The sequence below is a fragment of the Phalacrocorax carbo genome, chromosome 1, assembly GCF_963921805.1.
Source record: "Phalacrocorax carbo chromosome 1, bPhaCar2.1, whole genome shotgun sequence".
NCBI classification, from domain to species: domain Eukaryota; kingdom Metazoa; phylum Chordata; class Aves; order Suliformes; family Phalacrocoracidae; genus Phalacrocorax; species Phalacrocorax carbo.
This window is the reverse complement of record NC_087513.1, coordinates 158,369,171-158,393,995: the sequence shown is the minus strand read 5'-3', so window position 1 is coordinate 158,393,995 and position 24,825 is coordinate 158,369,171. Positions and strand designations below refer to the sequence as shown.

The 24,825-nt window shown below is 38.3% G+C and overlaps 1 protein-coding gene across 1 annotated transcript in view; it reads right to left on the bottom strand.

Annotated features, from left to right (window-relative positions):
- NALCN (sodium leak channel, non-selective) overlaps positions 1–24,825 on the bottom strand; it is a 247,593-nt gene that overhangs the window by 27,533 nt on the left and 195,235 nt on the right. Inside the window, exons 18-26 of the mRNA XM_064440627.1 lie at positions 17,835–17,908; positions 7,746–7,847; positions 7,242–7,311; positions 5,861–5,952; positions 5,576–5,698; positions 3,205–3,261; positions 2,710–2,830; positions 2,477–2,608; positions 568–735 (exon numbers count right to left, since the gene is read on the bottom strand). Coding sequence (XP_064296697.1) covers positions 568–735; positions 2,477–2,608; positions 2,710–2,830; positions 3,205–3,261; positions 5,576–5,698; positions 5,861–5,952; positions 7,242–7,311; positions 7,746–7,847; positions 17,835–17,908 — 939 coding nt within the window. The remainder of the gene's footprint in view (positions 1–567; positions 736–2,476; positions 2,609–2,709; positions 2,831–3,204; positions 3,262–5,575; positions 5,699–5,860; positions 5,953–7,241; positions 7,312–7,745; positions 7,848–17,834; positions 17,909–24,825) is intronic.

The window sequence follows — 24,825 nt, the reverse complement described above, 5'->3', positions numbered from 1 at the left end:
TGGGTCCCAAGACAATAAATTAAGTTCTGATCAAGCAATCACAGACACTATTATTATTATTATAATTATTATTAATAAATCATGATCATAATAATAACAATGATATAACAATGAGATCCAGATCTGTGATGAACAGCTGCATTGTCTCTGGTTGCCTCTCAGAAAACTTGGAGGTAGAGACCTTCAGCTCGGAAACCAGGTTTACTTTTGTTCTTGCAGAGCTCCCATACCCTACTTCTCATCTGCCTTCCCCAACTAGAACTGTGAATAAGGGGCAGATCTTGTTTTAGTCATCCTCCTATGTAATTATGGCCAACTATATATGGAACAAATAATATAATTTATAAAAGAATTTGTATAGCAGCTTTATTCAGTATAAATCTAAATGAGTTACTCATATTCCTCGTTTTTAACCTGTTCTGTGGTCATCTGCAGTGGTAGCTACAATAAAAAGCAAACAGACAACAATGGAGTAAACGATTAGAAAACATAAACCTGATAGCAAAATGGTATCTTGTTACTCCTCCATATCTTTGTTTTAACAAGAACAAAATAATTGGCACATACCAAAAAGATTTCCTTAAAGCCACTAAACAGCTCTCGCACCACTTTCCTCATCTGAGGGACCAGTTTGAAAATTCGAAGAGGTCGGAGACAGCGGAGTACCATCAAGAGCTGAGCTCCTGATTTGGCAGGGACGTTCTGAGGCATCCAGCACAGGAATATCAAACTTACCTTGAGGAGACAGAGCAGAAAAAGGCAAAGAAGGATTAGGCTTACAATGTCTTACTTGAGATAGACACAGCAAAGAAGATCAATAAACACTTCTCTTTCTTAAAATTGAAGGGAAGATCAAGGCAAAAAAAGCCTAATTTAGAAAAAGGACTTGGATCTCCTGTGCCCTGGCTGATTGTCCTAACTAATGGGCATCAGCTTGAGCCTCTGTCTCCTCCTTTGACTGAAAATCTATTTTGTTCTTTTTAGCAGATGGAACAGTTCCAACAGAAGAAATCAAACGGGCTGATTCAGAGCAGGGACATGAACTATATTCTTGGAGCAGGCAGCATCGTCTCTCCCCCCCTTCTCATTTGAAACGGAGATTCTATCCTGAAACTGGGATATGCTCACCTGGAAGGTCTGTTAACAGTTTCATCGCCAGTCTTTCCTATCACTTTGTCAAAGGCGTAAGTAGTTTTATCACAGTGTGGTTTTATCACACAAATATTATGCATTCAAAAGTGTTTTCAAGCAGCATAGTTGTGTCTTGTAGTCTGAACAATCTCTGACAGATTGTTATTGATTCTAAAGTCTGGTAACTACTTCTTATTTTTTAAAACTACTTTATAAAAAAACAGTGTTATCACAGGGGGGCAGAGGTGAGAGTGTTACAAAGATGTAAGTGTACAAAAAATGGAGGATCAACCTGGTATCACCAGTATGATTTAAAACATAATATAATTTGTTAAAAACAACAGTGGTAAAAGACAGCTGCCCCACCAAAACAAAAAGATTTGCCAATGGTTTTGACTGTCTGTCATATTCTTTTAAGACCAAAATTTGGAATAGCCAAGCTACACCACCTAAATCTTCCTTCAGACAAGCAGAGGGATCCAGAGGGATTTCAAGAAACTAATGCACATACTGATTATGCATACTGCAGTAGGAGTTTTGTATAAGTATGCATATTTTTATTTATGCTAACAATGGAATCTTTGATACAAATTGATCATGACAAATTTTATGCAGCACATCTGTCTGGTGGATTAATCTTCGAAAGATTTAATCTAAATCCATCAAAGCCATTCTGCTTAGTAATTTCTTCAGTTAGAAAATATTTCATACTGTATTATACCAAGTACTATTTTTGACACATTCTGTGGTGTTTATTGTCATACATGAAAGGGCAATGGACCCTCTTCTCTTGTATTTGAATGGAATGCAAGAAATTTCCAGGGGACAAAGAAAAGAGCTGAAATTTTTTTTCCTGAGAACTACTACTGATAGCTATGGAATATAGAAAGATGCTGCTTTGACATGTTTCTGCTATAGCAACACCAGCAAGAAGGATGTGCCCTTCTGTCAAATGCTTTTGAAACACCTTCTATAAAGCAGGAGAACTGCTGAGAGGGAAGGAAGCAATGAATGGCTAAGAAACAGATAAAGTTTCTCCTGCATAAAAATGCTGAAGCAAGGTCAGAGATCTCGAGCTTACTTTGGAATGAAATCAGGCCTGATACTTAAAACATATCAACAAATAAATAATTAATGCTAAATTGCCAGGTGCTTATCACATATCAATGTATTTTTAGATATCTAAACATGTATTTGTACACACAACTGACAAGACTGCACGTTAAACCAGTAGTGTTTGTACACAAATTACACTACTGCATTTGCACATTACCAAACATTTATGTACTCAAAGATATAAAAATTAAGAATGCTACAGAAACCTCCCATAAATATAAAAACTTACAAGATATATAAATATGTCCATAACTCCTCCAAAGTCCCTAATGACAGCTGTTGGTGTAAAAAACAAGCCATCTGCCATAATCTTCAGATTAAGCTCAATGCTCATGAATATTACAAAAACATATTCAGCAATCTGAAAATCAAAGCAGAGAACAGTCATAATTTAGGAATAGGCAGTGGAGAAAAACAAGGTGACTGTGCCTCATTAAATGTAAAATGATTCAGTGACAGTACCTGGAGTGTTGGAGCATGCATAACTCTTCTAAAGGGGGATTCAAACATCATGGAGATGCAGGAGCATATAGTAACAATGATCATGACCCAGTCCAGGTAAGTAACCAAACCCAGCAAGTCACTGTGAACAATACGTAAGGATAAACATTACACAAGTGCCAAGAGTGCTATGTCACTTGTATTGTGTCTACATCACAGTTAAATGCTTTCCTCTGAAAAATAAATTAAGCTGAGGAGTGTCAAAGATTTCAATATTCCAGAAGTGCATAGTAAAACTAGGGAAGTACGTGCAAGTGAAGAAGAAAGTCTGATAAAAAAATCCTCTTCCTATTCATCCTCCTCCCCAAGCCACTCCATGGAAAGGAAAAACTTTTTTTGGGAAAAGAAAGAAATACACATGTGCATGCACACATACACACATACATGCATGTGTGCGCTCACACACTTATACTGCAGGCTTATGAGACCAAGCAAAGATACTTTTGCAGTGCTTACTAAAGCTGATGGTATTTGGTATTTTTCACAGCTCCAGTAACAGGATCTGTTTTAGAACTATAAAAAGAAGAAAAAACAGTCATTTACATTTTATTTTAGTCAGCATTATAATTACACCATGCATCCATCACCTCAAAGTAATTTATATTCAAAATCAAGGCTACATGTTATCTTGGCTTAATTTTAAATATCTGTATAAGTTTCATTTAACTCTATGCAATTTTAGTCATATTATCAACACAGCTAGTATCACTTTAATTCATGGCCTGCCTGTAATTCCTCTAATGATTCTTTAAACAGCTCAGGTTTTAGGTCTTGCTTTTGTAAGCAAGGACTTAGTTTTGTACTTTGCTTGGGGATGGGGGCGTGGATAACCTGCTACTGAATTTTATGTTCCAAAGTGCTTCCTCAGGAGTTCTTTTCTTTTACTTCAGAACCTCTTGGAACATATCCTCAGCTGACACATAAAAAAAAGAAGTCCTTCCAGAAGGCCTATTTCTTTTATTATTTCTTCAACCATTTTCTGATTAATTTTTCTAGATTCTCCATATCTGAATTTTCCTGTGAAATTGCTGTGCTTCATCTACCATATCCAAACACCCATTAGGCAGCCAGAGAGACTGAGAACCACTCTAGAAGTAATAAGCACATATCTAGGTGACATGAGTTAACTTCTTGCTCCAGCCTTTTTCTACAAAGCAGAATGGGTTCAGCAGGAGAAGCTACAAGAATCCTATCCAAGAAGCCTCCCCTGCCCCAGTGGTTAGGGGCATTTTTTACTTTTGAATCTTTGTAGCAAATCATGCTGAGACAGGATCTGCACTGAGGTATCCTATATCCCATGTGAGGACTCTAGTCTTTGGGATGTGAAATTGCCATCACTTCCTCGCTGAGCTTAATGTGAAAAATGGACTGACCTGACTTGAGGCATTACCACCAGAAGAGATTTCATGGTTGTGAATTACAAGAATGCAAGAATGCACACAAGGAGAACAAGAGGCATCTTCCACAGGCCAGGTTCACCCACTTACACCAGTCAGTATAGAGAATACTGGGTTTTTTTGCCTTCCCACTGAACCCACTGACTCTTCTGTCTTCTTAAGCTCATAGCTCTTCCCTGTGTTGTATAAGGTGGCATTCCTCAACCTCTTTTACTGGAAGAAAATATGTATCCTACCAGTTTGAAAAAGATATCTAAAATATCTTACCTGGCAAGTGGGGTGGGACAATGAATCAAGTAGGTAGGATTTAAATAAATGAAAAAAAATGACTGTTTAACAAAATCAGTTTATCCTTATAATTGCAAACATTTTAATTAAACTGTTGAAAATATCCTGTTATCCTTGGGCACTCCGCAATGCTAAGAAGCACTGACATGTATTTGACAAGTGGATTGGAATGCATGTTTCTGTGTTTGGTTTTGCTGTTTTAATTTGCAACTGCTTCACGGACCAGTGAACTGTAATCAAGTTAGCAGTTGCATAGAAAAGTAGGCATGTAACTCAAGGACATGCTTCTGCATAGGTGGCAGAACACTTAAATATGGGTATGGTGAAACTGAGTATGTAACCTTCCTGTTGCTTTACCTAGAAGTAATTTATTGAAGGGCACAGAGAAAATCGATAGTAAAGCAGGTGCTGAAACCAGGTCTTCCAAGTGCCAAGCTCATAGCCTTGAGCTATTTTCTGTCTTACACTGTCAGTTTGCAAGGTGACATGCATTAACCCTCCAAAATTAGGGTGCCAGCCATAGACAGAGATTTAAAAGAAGGGCTATAAGATGATTTTATATCAAGCTGCTTGTACACAGATCTCTATCTGCCACACTCACATACACCTATAGTTTAGTTACTGAGTCTTCCTGGTTTTCACCTGGTCTCAGCTTTTCTCCTTTTATTTCTCACAGCTGAACACCTTCCCATCCCATTCTGGGTCTCTAGTTACTGGCTAAGGAGTCTTCAGGTGAGCATAGGTGGGATTAATTTCTCTTCACCTTTTTCTATTATTTGAGTAACTGTTGGTGTATAAAGACTTCCTGCCTTATGATCAGGAGCAGGAAGGGAATAGCAAGCTGATTCGACAAGGTCTAAAAATGGGGATATAAACCCCTTCCCTCTCAGTTCATGCCTGCAGTTTCCCCACAGCCTTGTCCCGTGTCAGCATTACAGACTACTCAAACAAGTCTGCCCTTACACAGCATTTTATTGCTTCCTTTCTTCTAACAGCAGGACTATGCCATAGGCAACTGACTGCCAGCTTGTGTGGTGACATTAAACACAGTTTTCCTCTCAAAATAAAAGTTAGACCTAGATTTCTGAGGACAAGAAAGTAAACACTTGTTGGAACCAACTGGTGATATGGAATAAACTTACGCATTAAAGCGAGCTCGTACCACCACCCGGCAGAAATTCCTGAATCTGTGCTCACGACCAACTATGAAAAGTGGTTTATCAAAATATGGATGATTCTCTCGAAGCTCCTCTTCCTGGACTTTCCTTTTGAAAGACATAATGTAAATTATTAAGTGACATGCATTATACCTGTCAAGAATATCCCTGACACTTTCTTTTTTCATCATGACTCTCAATACTTTTCATTTCATACAGAGAATACTTAGTACAGAAAAGTGTGCACTCAGACTTTTGATTTTTAAATACCTTTTCATTTCAGCTTGTTCTTTTTTTTCTTGGATCATCTTTATCTCACTGTCTTCTCTCTGTGCATTTCTGTATCTCACTGTGTTGGAGTGCTAGAAGCAAAACAACTCCTTTTAAATGAGGTCTGTGCGTTGTTTTTTAATGTTTCAGATGAAAGCAAGATACGGCACTTTACATAAGAAGATTCAAATGAAAAATCTTTATTTCCAAATGCACTGCACATTAACTCAGTCAAGCATATTGTACAGTATTTTCTATCTACAGCACAAGGCTGCTTATTTTCATCAAGGTTAATTTCAGTTTTAATTTCATGCGTGAAGTCCCATCCAATGCAACTTTTAACTTTAAGAGCAAAGGTCTTGTAAGCTCAGCTGATCTCTGGGAACTGGAATGAATACCATCAAAGTTACTAAGGGCAAAGATTGGGAAAGAAAAGGCTTTAGGCACCCTTCCAGCTCCTCAAGCCTGCTGCATGTGCTGCCAGGCAGCAAGTTGTGCAGAACACACAGGTAGTGACTGCAGAGCGCCAGGAGAGGGAAGAGGGAGGTAGGATGGTTGCCTGAGCTCATCCAGTGGAGGGTACAATTACAATCAGTATTACGTACTATTCAGAGTTAAGTGAGTCTTTGGAGCACTCCTGGAGGGGTAATGCTGGGTGTTACCTTTACTATTGGGCACAAGCAAAGCCACATTTGCTTTAAAAGACTAGTAATCTATGATTTCTTTCTACCACCGTGCAGAAAAATTCATTAATTTCTTCTTCTGCAATTGTTTTTAAATATGAAGCATATCTAAAAAATGTCTATCATAGTTTGGAAACGGAGGGACTAATATCGCCCCTTGAATGTTCATAGTCGCAGAGATCTGAAAATATCATTATGAATTTGCAGAAGTGAAAATGCACTTAACTGCATTAAAGTATATCACAGTGAAATCTGTGATTACTGTTCTCCCTTTTAGGCTTTGTCCTTTTGTCTGACAGTTCTCGTGTTTGAAAAATATTGTTAAACCTCCACTGGAAATTTTGAAGTGCTGTTTTGCTAGCCTGAGTGATTTGTGTAATTCCAGAGTAAGGCTTTTTAAGGTGTCCTGGGTAGCAATTGTTGAGTTCCTAATATAGTGTCTACAGCTTCAGTGAATCTATCTCAGCAAGTGTTTCAAAACCAGTAAGTCTATCACTGAAATAACCATGCCAATTCTTCTGAGGATAATTCTAATGCAATTACAGTATTTGTTTTATGATTTCCTTTCAAAATTTCAAATGACAAATTGTAAACAAGATCATAGATAGCCATTAGTCTTACACAAGAATTTATTATGTAGTACATATTCTTATTTCTTATATTCTCAAATCAAAACCATCATTTCTATGAGGACTTACATCTTGAGTCAATGTTTCAAGAGATTTTCCTCTGCTGATTCGCTGGCTGTTGGAACCATGCCTCAGTGACCTGAAACAATCATAATCAATTTAACGATACATCTCAAGATGAAATTTTGACCTTTATAGGATGGCCATTATAAAGCACTGCTCTCCAGCTACCCAATATCTCAAATTCTTATCATTTTTCTCTCGCTAACATCAGAAGCTTGTATGTTCTTCAATTGTTTTCAATCCGGTCTAACATAAGCCAATTTCTTTCCTTCTGATCTTTAAATTGATAGCTTTGCAGTTGGCGAAGGAAATGACATTTGAAATAAAAAGGCATTTTTTCCATTTATACAGTACAATGAATTTCATTATGGTTACAATGAAGAATGTAGAATTCAGTTCTTTTTACAAGCAAGTCATTTCAGTTTTTCACGTTAGGTATTGCTCAAATTTAATTCCTTTCATCACCTTTATTTTAAAAATACTTTAAACCATCCTTCCTGTCTGTTTTACCTGCGTTCTTGTCGTATATGATGCTGGACACTAAGTATTGACCTTTCCTTTGCAGGCTGCCCCTCAAAGGACCCACTCAGCATGCGCTGCCTAGTACAGGCCCTACAAAGAAATACAATGATGAAGACAGAGAGTTTTCAGTATAAATTATAATTTCCGAGGTAGTACATTCAGACAAGTCAGCTTGGCTTTCTGGGAAGCAAGTGCACAGCTTAACAGACAAAAACAACAAAACAGCAATGGACTTTCCATTAAAACATGGTATTTCCAAGGCAATGGTCCCTACTCTGCAACATAACTGGTCATCTGATGAACCTTCTCCATGCCTTATCAAGGCCCATCTTTGAAGTTTTTTTCAGTTTGCTGTAAAATTTGTGGTCCCTCAAGACATTACTAACTGTGAAAAGGGTCAAGCAAAGCACTAATCGTCAGTAAAACCAGCTTCTCAGCAATAAAGAAGGGAACAGTACCAGTACAGCTATTATTTTAGGGCAGCTCCCTTTCAGGGCTGTGTGTGGCAAAATATTTATGTACACGCTCAAGACTTACAGCATATCTTGGAGTGTTCTTCTGCATAAGACCATATGTGGTCTGAAATGAAAAGCTGCACATTGCTGATATCCTGCAATATGAAATGCCTGCTCTCTGGGAATGCACTGAACTTGCAGCATTTTGTTGTGTGCGTTTTTTCACTTATTTGCTCATTTGTTTCATTTTGCTTTTCCTGAATTTTGGCAAACATATTTTACATTATTTTGGCAGAAGTGAGTATTTCATTCAGATGGCTGGTTAGTAAGTGTGCTATGGTGAAATGGAGCACGCATATATTTATTTTACTGGCTACAATGAAATGGATTTGCTTAAGAAAAAGAGAGGTTTCCACTAAAAGAGCGGTGACACAACTCCTCTGATTGCCGAGAAATGGGACTTTGGAAACATATTTTAACTTTCCAGGAATGCTGCAATTTTAAGTTTACACAGTGCATGGCTTACTGCTCCTTTTGTGCTATATAGTCATTCAGAGAAACTCACACAGGACCCAGCTGGTAATATTTCATACTTTTTAATGAATTGAACCTCCATATTTTTTGAAAACATGACAAAAACTACATGCTATTGGAGGGACCACTCTATTCGCCAGTGGACTGTGAGGCTTGGATAAATGCTGTCCTTGACACCATGGGATGATCACGCTTGATGGCAAAAGGAGTCCCAGGCATGTTCTTTCCCCACTATGACTTTTCTTTTTCACTCTTCTCCACTGTTTCTCATTCTTTTGATTTTAAACACATAAATGATAGAAGGGGATCCAAAATGGGATCTGGAACAAAAATGAGAAGCTTAGAATGCTTGTCAGTGTCATCACTGCCAATCATACCAGCACGCTAGAAGAATACATTATGCTACACTCATTACAGAAGGCATTATATTACATACACTGAACTGAAGCATCATGCCATTTCAGAAAATTACTGTATGTCTTATAAAACACAGCTCATCTTAGTCAAATCATGAACATTTTAATACCAATGGATTTTAAGCATTATATCATGGATCATGATACTACATAACACTGTCAGAAGACAGCAGAGATATCATTTGAATACCTGTGCAATTTTCTTGAAAAAGAAAAAAACAGGTAAAAATTATTTCCTAAAAATAGATCCTACCTAACTTTATTAAAATGACAATTCGGTTTTTCCCAGCAGAGACAACAGAAAGTTCTGAGGTCTGACTTCTGTATAGAGGCTTTTTGCTGTGACAAAGAGGGTAACTTATCTTTTTTTCCTGTAAATATGAATTATTGTCCCCTGCTTTTAACAGCTAGAAATTATTTTCTTGACATCAAAAAGTGACTTGCACATAAACTTTTCATGTCCTTGTACATAGGTTACCTGAATACCAAGTTACATAAACTCTTAGTGTTCATAATAAAAAGCAAGATTAAATGTTCAAACAAAAAATTCTTTACCTGAATAATAAAAAAGATGGCTTATTTGATTATTAATGGTATAACAAAATACACTTAGCCACATACTATACAGAATGGGCATGCATAAAGGGTAAGACCTATGGAAAGAGTGTTAGGATTGTCTATGATCTCTGCCTAAGTTAGATTCCTAAATCTATATTTAGAATTTCATTGCCTCATTTTAGAAGAGAATAGAATAGAACTGACTACTTTAGTTGGAAGGGACCTGGAGCAATCATCTGTTCCAACTGCCTGACCACTTTGGGGCTGACCAGAAGTTAAAGTATGTTGTTAAGGGCATTATCCATATGCCTTGCAAACACTGACAGGCCTGGGACATCAACCACTTCTCTAGGAAGCCTCTTCCAGTGTTTGGCCACCCTCTTGGTAAATCAATGCTTCCTAACCTGTATCCAACAATAATGTTGCTACACTGGCAACTTATTTTGAAGTTTCACAGTAATTTATTATTTTCAATAACTCTGAAAACCCTGCAGCTCCTACTGAAGTCAGCAGAGAAATAATGAAATGCCACTTGTATAGCACAGAGATCAGAATTCTTTATCAAGTAACTGCAAAGAAACTTTTGATATTTTCAGAGAAAAAAAAGCTGTGCTGGAAAGGCCATGGCTACTTCAGACAGCGTCTCTCCTGGCATTCTCCACTTGACAGGAATTAGTGCCTTAACCTTCCTTGTATTAACTCTTAGTAAAAGCCACACTTTGTTATCTTTTTTACTCAGGATCTGGATATTTTTCAGCTGTTTAGACACCTAGAGTTGCAGATCATTGGGGACTTTTGAAAAAGAGGCCAGTAGCTATGAAGTTTTCAGAATTGCGAAGTTGTCTATTATAAAATCTACAATAGGATTTGATTTCTTATTGCAGACACCTATACTTACGTGCTTATTCTTAGTGCCTAGAGGTGAGCCATGTGCCCAGAATTCCCTTCATAATCAGTGGAAATGTAGGACTCAAATTGGTTGTACAGAGGTGGCCAGTTCCACCTGTCGTGCCTTGGAATATTTTGTCTTGCTTCCGACTGCTGCTCCAGTGGGGTATGGGTCCCCTGCACAAACTTATCTGTCACCAGCCATCCTCGAGAGGATGCCTTGGACATCCTCTGGCATCTCATACTGTTACTAGATGTCCATATGTGGACACCTTTCATTGAACACTCGGTCAATTAATTTAATTAATGATTTTTGGAAGCTATTCAAGTAATCATAAGGTGGCCATCTAAAGACAAAGCAGTCAGCTAAAGAGCTCATTGGGCTCCACTGCCTGTATTGACTGGACCTCTATCAACTCAGTGACAGCTCCAGCACTTAGCTCACAGGCAGATATGGTAGTCTGGAGGTTAATCCACACCTGGGACAATCACTGTGTCACAGTTTTAAAAACTTAGTGGTTTGCAAATTAAGAGTTCAAAATAAATGTTTTCTTGACTTGATACATCTACACATAACTGTAGCTGGTCAGAATCTTTTGACTTTTCTTTGAACAATGCAGGCAAAGTGCCTTTTTTTTTTTTTTAGCTAAAATTGACCTTCCCAACTTCCCATAGCACCTCCACCTCTACGAAATATTAGATAGGTTCATGTTCACTGTGGAGGAAAGAGGAAATTATGAAACAAAGGAGAAGAGACAAAAAATCCAAGCACAGTCCAGCAGCTGCAAACTACTCACTCTAAATTTGCCTTGAAAAGCACAAACGGAATCAAATATCCTGAAAAAGAAAATGTGATTTGGTAGGTTATCAAAAAGCCAGGCTAGAGGTTAAGACCATACAGAACAATACAATATTGGAATACTACATAGTTCGTATTACCTGCATACAATTATGAGGCCTAAACTTCTGAAGTCCTTTAAACTATTTCTTGCTTTGGAACCCCTGAAAAATAAGCAGCGAACAGAGTGTTCAAGTATATTCTTTGAGCTAATGGAAGATATTAAATGCTTTGATCAATACTTCAAAATACTGTACCTTTCATAATTATGAGGTCTCTTGCAGACAGTATGCATATGGCTCACTCTTGTTAGGGAGGCATCCTTTCCACAACAAGTGTTTACTCATCTTCTTGCATCCCAGTATAACACCAATTTGTTGTTTTTCTGTATTATTTTAATGAGTGAATATTTATGTGTTCTGTAGTAACTGCATATATTACTATGTACTTTTGTTCTTGTTCTCCCTGAAATGTGCTCACGCTGAAGTCTTAGCAGCATGGTATGCTTCAGTAAAACACTCGGTTATCATCATCATTTAGCACCGTTTTCACTATGACTCTCTACTCTTACTAAATCTTTCTACGCTCTCATTATACTTCCATCTAACTTGGAGAATATGGTTAAATGTGACAGCTGGTAAATCCACCTGACAGGTGTTCTTGTGTTTCTCTCTTTCATTTTATAAATTTAATTCAATAAAGCACTGTTTGAGTAGCAACCAAAATGCACATTTTCACCACATCTACGCTACTGTTCTTTGGGAAAAATATACTATTTTTTAAGAAATCTGAATTTGTCTAGTAAAATAAAATAAATTATTAATGCAACTTGGATAATTCATTGTTTTCCATGTTTTTTCTTGTTTCCTTCCATATGCCTCTAAAGGTAAACAAATAGTCACTTACTTTCTTTAGTGTCTGCTCGGCCTATTGAACTATGGTAGCATACTTTATTTCCTTTAGCCATTTTGTATTCTCATTGTCATTCTTACCTTGCTGTTTCAGCTTTTCCTCTACCAGATGTTTGTATAATAATTATTTTCCTTGGATTACAGAAGAATTGATAGAATCTGTGGAGAAGAAGGAACCTCAAAGGGCCATCTAGTCTATCACCTCTTTCAAAGCAGGATCAATGATACCTACACTATTCTGGGCTGATGTTGGTCTAACTTCCTTTGCAATACCTGCAGTGTTGGAGACTCCACAGCCCGCTAACTCTGCTTCATAACAAAGCTTTACAATGATCTATACCATGTTGGCCACTTGGCACAAAACCCATAAAACAGAGCTACTTCTTACCAATGGATATGTGCATTCCAGTATTTCTTTCTGTTTGTCTTTGCAGGAGGCAGGGGAAATCCGATGATGTCATATGCTTGTGGAGATTTAAGTAGGTGGTGACTAAGCCTGGATTTTGCTCCTGAAGACAACAATCATCATTTGAGCTTAACTGGAACATTTGTTCTGATAAATGCATGGTATCAAAGCCTTGCAGTTATGAAGAAAGAAATCACACTCTTAAGAGAGAAAACAATTATATACAGAGAAACTGGTTGTGATTTAGTGATTTAGAACTGACTAATGCAAGTCAGTTATTTAATGCAGGCCAATTTCTAATAAAAAATACCAAAGGTATGCCTTCCATGATGAAACAGCTGGCTATGTGGACAAGAGAAGAGCAGTGTTTGACATGCTGAACTGTAGAGCATTAAACCAGAAGGACCCCAATAAATTAGAAGACTGAGTCAGCAAAAGCTTCAGGAAGTCAGACAAGGAAATGTGCAAAGTTTCACTCCTGGTACAGAATAGCTCCATGTGTCCATGCAGGCTGTGGAGTTCTGGCTGAGGAAAATGATCTGGGAATTACACTGTGCACTGGGTCTGAACGGGATGGAGTTACCTGGATGATAACTGGATGAATGTGCTCCTGCCATCAGTAAGGCAAACTGCCTACTATATTAAGGAGGAGTGTAGCCAGCAGATAGAGGGAAGTTATTATCCTTCCTCTACTCAGAGCTGGAGAGGCTGCACCTGGGTCAGTTCTGAGTATTCCAAGAGGGATGCTGAAACACAGGAGCAGGTACAAGATGTCAGTGGCCTACAACACATGACCTCCAGGGAGACTTGAGAGAGCTGGGCTTGTTTGTTTTTGTGAAGAAGAGGTTAAAGCATGAAGCTGAATTCTTGTTACTGCGAGATGACAGAGCAGTGAGCGATGGCCCAGAAACTGTGGCTTGGGGGGGTTCAGACTGGACATCAGGAAAACCCTCTCTCAAGGGTAGGGTAATGCAGTGCTGGAACCAGGGCAGGTGGAAGATGCAAAGCTGATCTGAGTCAGGGTTAGTAATAGCCCTACTTCAAGCAGGCAGTTGGATAACATGGCCTCCAAAGTTCCCTTCCGACCAAAACATCTATGTTCCTGTGATAAACAAACTAATGAAAATGTCTGCTCACTCTTTTATGAGAGGTGGTGTATTATACTACTGTATTAGCGTCCAGAGATAATTTATTTAGAGATTAACTTTGTAACTTTTCTAGAAGCACAATCTTATTTCTTACTCATTCTAATATTCAGAAAAAGCCCAGTGTATTTTACAGAAACACTTGTATGAACACAGTCTGAATTATCTTCTAGCATATTAGCAAATTAGTAGAACTGGACACTTAACTGAAGCAATTTTTTTCTCCCCAAAGATGTACTCAGGGCAGTTTCAGTTTCAAGCATAAGATAAGCATGCTTCACTCAATTAGCTGTTTATGAAACTGAAAGTTTCACTTAAGCATGAGCTATGTTATTCCCTGAGGTCCAGTAAACACATCAGACAGATCTTGACCAGAACAGTGAACATCTTATTGCACACCCCTAGCATCAGTTTACAGTTTGTCTATAGCATCAACTGTAATGAAAGGACTGGACATCCATTCTTAGAGAATGATCCCACATCTACAGACACAAAACTTGCTTTCAAGACAAAAAGCAGTGCCCACAGCAAAAGAGAGCGAGACAAAAGTGGGAAACACTGAAGATATGCAGGAGCGATGAAATTTGCTAGAAGCTGTGGTTATTGCTGCTGAAGGAAATGCATCATAATTTTCAGAAAGAAATGGAGCTGTTTGTGATTCAAAGGCACTACTAAATGTGATTGTGTTTTGAAAAAGGTATTCTAACTGTCTGTAACTCACTTTTATGTTATTTCATCTTCCTCAGAAGGGTGAAGTCCCCACCTCAGAATGGATTTATATGAAGAGCTAAGCCTCTCTGTGCTCTGACACTGACAGCAGTGATGCAAATCGCTGGTCAAAGTACCCATGACAGTAGTTGCTACATCCTTGACTCTGTTCCCAGGACTAACTGCACCAAGACCTCAAGGGGGCAAGGTGAAGGTTGGTTTCCGAGCAAGGATCTCCAGAAAATAGGTGGTTTCATTGGAGTGCAGTAAGGAAGTTGCAGGAAGATGAAGAGACCTGAGACTTCCATTTTGCTGCATAATGTAACATTAGATGAGCAGGTGAGACACCTAGGATTAAATGTATGAACTGCCTCTCTGGGTGGTCTCTGGGGTCTTCCCCCATCCTCTTGGGGAAGAAGATGTCAAGCTGCAGTTCAGTATATAAAGGGAAAAACAAGGTGTGGACAGAGGAATAGGCACAGGAGAGACACAGGTACCTACTTGTGTGTAATGCATATTCCTTCTACATGGGTGGTTATGTTGAAACATTCAGAATTGAATTAAAATACAATTTGACAAGGTTTAAAAAGTAGGGGGAAAAAGGTATGAGGTGGACTTAAGCTAGAACTGACTTAAAATTATCTTTTCAGTGTGGCAATTTGATCAAGTTGAAGTTGCCCATGGGCAGTTTTACTGTGTAGAGGTGTTGCTTTAGATAAAAGCTCCTTAATTCAGGTAGACAAAAATTAAAAAGATAGTAAAAGGAATCTTTTCAGAATGGGCATCCCGAATTATGTCTTATTGTTCTTGGCATAAACACCATTTTTTCTTTTGTTGGATACACTGAATAGCTGCGACTCAGCTACTTTTATTAAGGAGTATACAGCATTTACAACTAAAGTAAAAATAAGAAAAACAATCTCTCATGTCTTGTGAGTTTGAGTTTTCCTGTGTTCCTTGAACCGAATCCAAAGTTTCAGCTGTAAATTTTATCCTCTCTTATAACTTCTTTTTCTGTTTGTAGAACTCCCCTGTATCAACACGGGCATCATCATGGAAACACTGGCAGTGCTCAGGACCAGCAGGCCCATCATTGTAAATGCTCTTTATCAGCATGCCCGCCAGATATACCATGAACACTATTTTCTTATGCTGGAACAGATGCATTGGAGTTGTCACAGTTCAGAGCTTACCTAACAATTTTGAGGCAGTTAACAAGGAACAATAAACAGTACTTGGTCCCTTTTCTCAGGAGGAGAATAAAGACTGCCTCTTTGTATATGACTTAAAAGCATCCCTAGAAAGCATTAGAAAACAAATGATCCCATATTCTGCTCACTTGACAGAAGTTCCCTCCTCTTCTCTGTGTTCCTCAAAAGTTCATCAACGATGACTCAGGAAATAGATGGGAAAGCACAATAAATGTATATTAAATTAATAGATCAATTAAAGCAGTAGATTAATAGATTCAAATGTCCTTTTTCTGCCGCTGTAATTTTTCTTCAGAGGAATTCAGAGGTGAATTGATGAGAAGTCCTCCATGATACAAAACTTTGGCAGAAGCAATGCTCTGAAGGACCAAGTGGAAGTCAGTAGGACTGAAATTGGAAGGATTGATTTCTGATTCTGTCCTAGTAACTCTGAGAACTTAATGAAGTCCAAACAATAGTTTGCTTCATTTCTCCTCCCACTCTGTTCAGACTTCTGAAGAGGAGAAAGTTCTGTGCTGATGGAAGAATTAATCAGAAGTCTGAATTTCAATTTGCAGAACTTCATTTTTTCTTCTGCGTAAGAAAGAATGCAGCCCCTACAGATGTCACAGGTTTTAAAATTTTTAAAGTATAAACCAGTAAGGTATTCTCTTTGTCTACATTTCCTCTGTGGTATAGTGTAAGAAACATGCCAAACAAATTGACATTTGTGTAACCCTAGAGGTGTCAATAACATTTCACAGTTGTAATATAACATAGAATTTCATTAGAAATGTTTTACTGAAACACTGTAATGAAGCCTGTATCTAACGCCATTCTTTGAAAAGTTTTTTCATTAGGACAAAGATATTTGTATTTATCTATCCATAACAGTAATGCCTGTAAAATCAAGGTACTTTCACTTAACTGAAACAAATGCTTACAAATAGAGCTCTAAGTTTTGTTAAAATGGAATACTTATAGTCCTGTAGTTACAACTCAATAATATTTTTACAAAGAGTAATCATTTGAGTTAGTAATTGTTCATGTTTTAAATACCATGGGTTTAAAGACAGATAAAGCTGCACATTAATTTCTGCAGTCTTCCCGTGCTGTATTCTTACAGAGAATTAAAAAGAACTAAAGAGCTGTATTTCTCAAATGGCACGTAATTACTAGGCACTTTTCAAGAAACTTCACAATTCAGAAATCACACTGAATTCCTACTGCACCGCTCCTCCTAAACACTGCCATACTTAATCTAATCCCACAGCTGTACTTCTTAGATCAGTTATTCCTCTTTATACTGCATATTTACCTGGGACCAGTCTTTCACAATATTCTGGAGATGCACCTGCTTTGGTAAGAGTGTAAATATAAAAAAAGAATGATCTATAAATTGTTGCACCTCATATCAATGACAGTAATTCTAATGTAAAACCAATAGTGGCATGAAACACTGCAGCATGGTGTTACCCATATGGTAACTTTAGATATGGGTCTTGGAGACTTAGGAGTGCATTATTTACTTACAGTGCTGAGTACTTACTTGATATGGAGTACTGAAATGAGTGATCATTATTAAAAGATACAGGAGAACCTTCTGCAGAAGTCACAGTCTGAAGTCTTCTTCATTGTACGTTTCCTACTTGGAATATGATTAGCTGTAGTCTATGCTTTCTAGTGTGCAACCCCTGTGAATGTTTATGTGCATATATATGCAAGAACCAGGCTGGAATTCTTTTTGGTTAATTTAGAAGGAAGATGTGAGAAGAGTTGAAAAATTATCTTTCTGCATGAAACAGAATTCAAATAGTACTAAAGAAGAACAATCTCTCTCTTGTTGGTGTTCAAGCATATAATATATCCAGAGAAAAGAGCAATTTATCTTTGCTAATGAAGCCAACAGATGAACTACAAAAGGATACACTATCATAAATATTATACATACAGTAACATTAATGAAAAACAAGGTTATGAGAAATCAGATGACAGTCAAAACAATATGAAATTACTTCTGACTCTTACCTTAGTATTTTATTGATTGCTGTCTCTTTTTCCAGAAGATTTCTTGCTCTGATGCTGAAAACAGATTTACGGAGCTATAAAATTAAGAAAAAGACAGTACACTTTTTAACTGCCGTAAAACATAGCATGTGTATCTGACAGAACAATGAAATATTATGATGCTGAGTGGGTGTAAAATTAAACACATAATGTTCTCTACCATAAAGCTGTTTTCACAGCCTGTGGCACAGGTCTTCTTTTCCAGGCAAAGGGTGGTGAAAAAGATCAAAATGGTCACACAGAGCAAATTCCTTGAGGAATGTGTAAGATCCTAGCCTTATCTTGCAGCTTTTGGCTTCCCTGTACCAACCCTTAGCTAGTTCTGGGTGCAAAGAATCCAATAGTTTTGTTGACTAGCATTAATATTATTCCCTTTATTAGATTTCTTCTCCAGTTGGCCAAGTCACACCTTTGTCTTGTTCCTTGCCACTCCTCCACCACTTTGGATTTTGACTAGGCTGCATCATACTCTGGAGATGCCTTGACTGTACAGAAGAACTCTTAGATGTCTCACTTTAATGCCTAGAGTTAGGTAAGATGAAAGTAGGTCTCCTGTTTCTCCTGAAAACATGGCTGCCTGCCTGTTCTTGCCCTTGCCATCTCCACTATCCTTTTTTCCTTTTTCCCCCACGATGTAGAGCAAGAAATGTGGTGAGCAAAATGTGCTTGTATTTGCCTCTGGTGCTGAACAGTGCTTTAGGCATATTCTTGTGAACAGGACTTCCTGGACATTAAAAGAAGGGACTGGGATACAAGATAAAACAAGCATTTAATTCCTAAGGTAGTAGTAACAAACACGGCAAATCAAGGAACAAATCACAGCCGAAGAATTTAGCTGAGGAATCACAGTTCTGATGAACAGAAAGCCTCCGGCACCTTGTAAGACTTAACTCTGTCAACTGTTTGGAGATCATTATCTTGAAGCAAATGGTTGAGAGAGATTTGGCAGCTCCCAGCAATATGTGCCCTGTTTTAGATCAATCTGAGATGGAATTTTTAAGCACATTTCTTTAACACTATTTATTATAAATATTGGATTTGTTTAATTGATCTGCGTCTGACCTAAGGTTATAAGCAATAAATTTCTAAAACACTACCTCAAACGCGGAGTCACTCAAACAACTTTGCTAGAACTTCTCTCAAGACTCAGACTGACTCTGATTCACAGTAAAGATGTCTTACTTTGGAGAAAAACAGAAGCCTAGAAAATGCCTTAAAACTTGTTAATTATACTGGCTGTCCTTAATAAAATGGCTATTGCTTCTTAAGCCACACCTGTAAAAGCAAGCTACAATCTCTTTCCTAACACGTGCCTTTTCAAGTGTGGCCCTTAAACCTTTCTCAAGTCCTAACCCATCTCTGTACAGCCTGTGGAAGTAAGAACATAGATGACTTGAAAACACCACTATTTTGAAATTCTATGGATTCCTTAAAAAACCTGCACCTTGAAAACTTAAATAAAGTATGCAACACTTCGGAATGTAGTTTGAAAATTAAGGTATTGGAATTCCAGGTACGATTAAAAAAAGAGGAACAGATTTGTTGAATATTAAACTAAAAAATTGTTCCATTTCCTGGATATGGTTAACATCAAAATAAACAGAAAATAACAGTATGGAATGTAGCATTATATTAAATATTGTGTAGGGGTAAATATTTCATATGTTGAAACATATCTGTGTAGGTTTTAACTTGTTTGCAGTAGCTCAGCACAGGTTTAGTGGATTTACCAGCACGGTACCTTATTGCGGACTTAGATATAACTGACAATGGTGAAAGCAATGGCAACTCTTTCACACCTCTTTTCTTCTACTGTCAGTGACTAGTAACTGGAATCACAGATAACTGATTTTCCCCCCTGTTCTGATTGTGGACGGAAACGTCCAAACCGCAGTATCTATCCTTTTGCAAGGTGTACCTAATAATTTTTTAGGGCTCAGCTAGGAAGATCAAACTTATGGGAATCATGAAGGTAGAAAACCAGCTTTTTTGTTTCAGTTGTTAATATCCTGATAGAAATAACTGCTTTAGAGTAACTGCAATTACATCAAACATGAGGGAAAAAGAAGGGTGCTGCCTGCTAAGGTGTTATGTCCATTTATTTCTAAGAACAATTCTTTCTTTGTTAACATCGTAGAAATTGAAAAGATTTCGAGCATGGAAAGCATTAATTTCCTGTCAAATTTCTAGTTTTTGCTCATCTGACTTCAGAAAAAAGCTGATCCAAATAGTTTTTCTTGAAATTGGCCACAGCTTCCTATATGGCACAGACCACTTCTATCAGGTGTTCAAGACAGGTGTCAGAACACCTCGGCATTAAGTGCATGGCCCAAGCAGGGAAGTTCACCCAGATTGTCAACAAAGGAACGTGCCCTGGGAAAGTGGGAGCATGGAGTCGACTTCTTTTCAAATACCTTATATGGAGGCTGGGCGCTTGCTTGTACAGGCACATTTAGTGCTTCCCCAAACCAAGTGCTAAACCATCTAGAGCCAGCAAGGGAGAAAAACATCTCAAGCAAAGCTGCTAGCAGGCCTAGGCCAAGGGCTACTTATATCTGGCACATTCATCTACCAGGGACTGCTGAATCCTCCTGCTAGGTAGCAAGACTTACAAAGAAGGATGCAGTGGCCTATGTTTTGCACAAAAGCATGCTGCCAAATCGTTTGCATGCCACAGCTGGAAATGGTTTGACCCCATTTTTGATGCCTTCAGTGAACACCCTAGCTCTCTGCTGGGGATATGCAAGGACAGCCCTCCACTCTGGTATTTGGCCATTGCACAGCCAGAGGTGCAGCATCCACAGAGCCAGAGAGGTGAAGTGAAGCAGTAGGAAGGAGGCCATGTCCATAGACACTGAGATAGGGGATCTAGACAGGGTTCTAATTCCTACTCCCAGAGCTGTTCATGAAATTATTCTGTGATACTTAAAGAAATGCCTAAGAAGTCATGGGAATGGGGAAAGGGACCAGAACACAGGGTGTTACACCAGATTATATGTGCAAAGAGTGCATTTACTGTTCCTGCACTTTTTTTCAGAAGGACTTGCTGTGAAACTTGTACTTGAGGCAGTACGTCCTTGGGCATTGACCATGGTCTAAGCATACCCAATGGACTGAGGCTTGGGTGAAGTTTTGAAGGCTTGCTACCAACCTGTCTCCCTCTGTGTTGTGACAGAATTTAGATTGGAGCCAGGTATCCAGTTCTTTAATCCAGGAATATATGAGCATGCACAAGATCTGACACTTTGGTGCTTAGGGATCTCAGTGGTCCAAAATGGAACTAACTGGTAATACAACCCAGGCACTTCCAAGGGTTACGGCTTTTGAAGATGATGGGCCTCATTGCTCTTTATGACTTAGGAGTCCTTGCTTCAGCAGAAGCCTGGTGAATCTATCTTAAATTTAAAATATCCAGAAGAAGCAATGCAAGATAATATTTTTAGATATGCATGATTGATCCCTTTCTCATATTGAAAGGAGTCAGCAAACAGCAACATGCATATGTTAATATGTGTGTTGAAGAAAATCAAACATTACTATAGATTTTAAAAATATGTGTTCTTATTTCTATATCAGATAAATAAACCAAGCTGCTTCCCATTTAATTTTCCAAATTTGCATAGCACACCAGGCAAATGCAATGGAACTGTACAAACAGAAAATGGGGGTGATGATCAGTATTTTGTTTAATAATGTCTAGATACTGCATGCTGGTGTAGAAGGAGGCTGGCAATTAAAATTTCTGATACCTACCGAGTTCTTGAATGTTGCAGAGGAAATGATTAGCAGTGTTAATGTACAAAAGACATTACTCAATCAGATGATGTGGAATTAAATAAGTACAGTATACTCTACTGAGGTTATTTTAGAGTATATGTGTTTAGCCTGCTGGGTTTTTTATTACAGATGGTGATGTACTGTGAGGACACCCTCAGTGTATCTTTATTAGCCATTATTTATTTATTTACTTTGTTATGCAGCCTATAAATACACTCAGTGCAGATATAACAGTGCCATATAGCTTTCTGTTATAGACCATTATTTTTTAGCATAACACACTGTCCTGAAAACACCTAGCAGCATCTGATTACTGTTAAATATGTTTTCAACAACACATTTTTAAGGACTCCTGCAGGTTATTTTAATCTGTAAGCAACATCTGTGACAGGTCAGCAAATTACCAATAATATTTCCTGGATGAAAAGGTTTTGGATGGAAAGCATGTGCTCCTACAAATCCATGAATAAAGCTCATGTCTTGTTTCCAACATTCCTTTGAGTTTATTTACACAGATGGGCCTGGAGGCACAGAATTAGGAGATCTGCAGGTAGTGTGTCTTCCACAAGTGCTGGCACCCTTCAGTGCTGCTGCTGGCAGGACAGGGTTCAGGCAGACAAAATGACCCGGTCCAGTCAGTGTGAACTTGATCTGAATGCTACATCCTATGAAATCCCATTTGTCTAAAACGACAAGGACAAAGCAATAAACAACCACAAACGTTGCAAAAGAAGCTAAATCACAGAACATTGTTGCTCTGCAAGTGCCACCCGCTGCTTTGAAAAGGAACTGCAGACATTTTAAACAGCAATATTTATTTAATAGTATATTTTAAAAATCCAGGCTTTCTGTCCTGGAAAAAGAAAATCCTTGGCATAAGGTTAAAAGCAAAGCAACACAGAACTGTACCTTTGCTAGGTGACAGCCAATGACTGTGGATTGGTCCTACAGCCCAGGGGTATTGGCAACAGCACTGCTGACTTCAGGGGCATCTATGCCAATTTATAACAGCTAAGATATGGCTCAGTGGTTTTAAGTTTTGAGAAATGCTATTCATTGACAAGGTTTTGATATATTTTCCTAGTGACACATTTGTGGTGTACAAACCCCAGCAAGCACTGCATAAAGCAATTGTTTTCAACCTGAATTTGACCGAGAATTGTATGCTATCAACAGGTAAAAACCGGTGATTGTAGTACATTGGTTTGTATCAGACCACTGCAGAGTTGGCAGAACAGACAAGCGTCAGTGGGTGTTCTGCAGAATAAGGTGAGACAAAGTCATAAGTAAGTAATGATATAAATGTCTGAAATGTTTGGTTGACAACAGAAAAAAGAAGTGCATGCAATATATTTTTCTAAGGCATTTCTTATGTGTCATATGAAAATTAGGAATTTTAGCCTAGTGCTGTTAATAGCAATCTTTTATAGGCAAATGCAGGACCATATGGGAATAGTCTTCTGTACCATGCCAGAAATTCCAAGCAAGGGAAAAAAAATCATCCAAAGCTTCTGTTTCAGTTTGGTATTTGTTGGATGCCAGTTGACGGTTTATGTAGACTTGCAGAATGAACAGATTGCTAGGTATTATATCGTTACTTAAATATGTACAGCTTCTGGGGAAAGTATGAAGCAAGCAATATATCAGAGTGATTTTTAAGAAACAGAGAGGAAATATTTAGGCAGAATCTGTTCAAAGCTTGAGCATTCCATTAAATACAGGATATTTCTGTCACAAGAATTTGCTGTGTAGCCTCTCTAATGCATACATTGTTATTTATTCAATAACATTTTGCCAATGCATCTTTGGCTTGAAGAGACTGGACTATACCAAAATGAACATGACAAAAATATGAAGTGTGATGGAAGGCCAGACTGCAAGTTGTTGGTAGGTACCTAACAAAATGTTCACAAGAATTTAAGCAGGTCAAGTGACTAAATCCTATAGAAATCAGTGGGGAATTTCTTAAGCTCTTCTGAAAACTTTGCTTAATGCCTACAGAATCATAAAGGATGCAATTACAAAGGATCTCTAGAGATCACCTAATCCATTTCCCTCTCTCAAAGCACAGCTAACTATTTTCATTTGGACTTTGAAAATCTGGCCCTTGGCGAGGTTGTCCTGTATAAGAAACAGGCTCGCTAAACAGTCAGGAAAGTGTTCCAGCATTAGGTAAGTGCCACAAGGAGTCAAAGGCTGTCCCTTTTGATCAGATGTCTAGAATGAGAAGCGGGCATAATCTCCTTAACTCTTGGGAGTCATTGACCTGAAATAGCCTTAGTTCCTTTTGTTGCCCTTGATTGCTGCCTATCTCTTAAGGAAAGCCATGTCCTTCTAATTAGCTGACTACTGGTCTGGAAAATCTACATGTTCTTTCATACCCAAAACCCTTTTTCAATTAAGTTTGAAAATGTGGACAAGGCTAATATTAGCATACTCATAAAAACCCCTAGAGACTTAAAGGGATGATGATAGATCATCTCAGACACATGGGGGAGCAGCTCTAGGGAGGAAGAATCCCTCTCTTTCATGTCTTGTCATACTATGGTTGGGTTTTTCTCTTTGGCATATCTGAGTTTTCCTACTTTCAGCAGTCTAAAGTGTAGGTTTTTCATAGAATCATAGAATGGTTTGGGTTGGAAGGGACCTTTAAAGGTCATCTAGTGCAACCCTCCTGCAGTGAGCAGGGACATATTCAACTAGATCAGGTTGCTCAGAGCCCCGTCCAGCCTGGCCTTGAATGTTTCCAGGGAAACATTCTACCACCTCTCTGGGCAACCTGTTCCAGTGTCTCACCACCCTCATTGTAAAAACTTTCTTTCTTATACCTACTCTGAATCTACCGTCTTTAATTTAAAACCATCCCCCCTTGTCCTATTGCAACAGGCCCTGCTAAAAAGTTTGTCTCCATCTTTCTTATAAGCCCCCTTTAATTATTGAAAGGCCGCAATAAGGTCCCCCTGGAGCCTTCCTCCCTCCAGGCTAAACCACCCCAACTCTCTCAGCCTGTCCTCATAGGAGAGGTGGTCCATTCCTCTGATCATTTTGGCAAGTGCCACCTTGGATACCTTTGTTTTCTTTTGTTTTCTATCTTTACTTGATGCGGGAGACAGGGAGACCTTGGGAAAAGCTAGTAAAGAGGGCTGGGTAGATTACTCATGGCAGCCAACAGCAG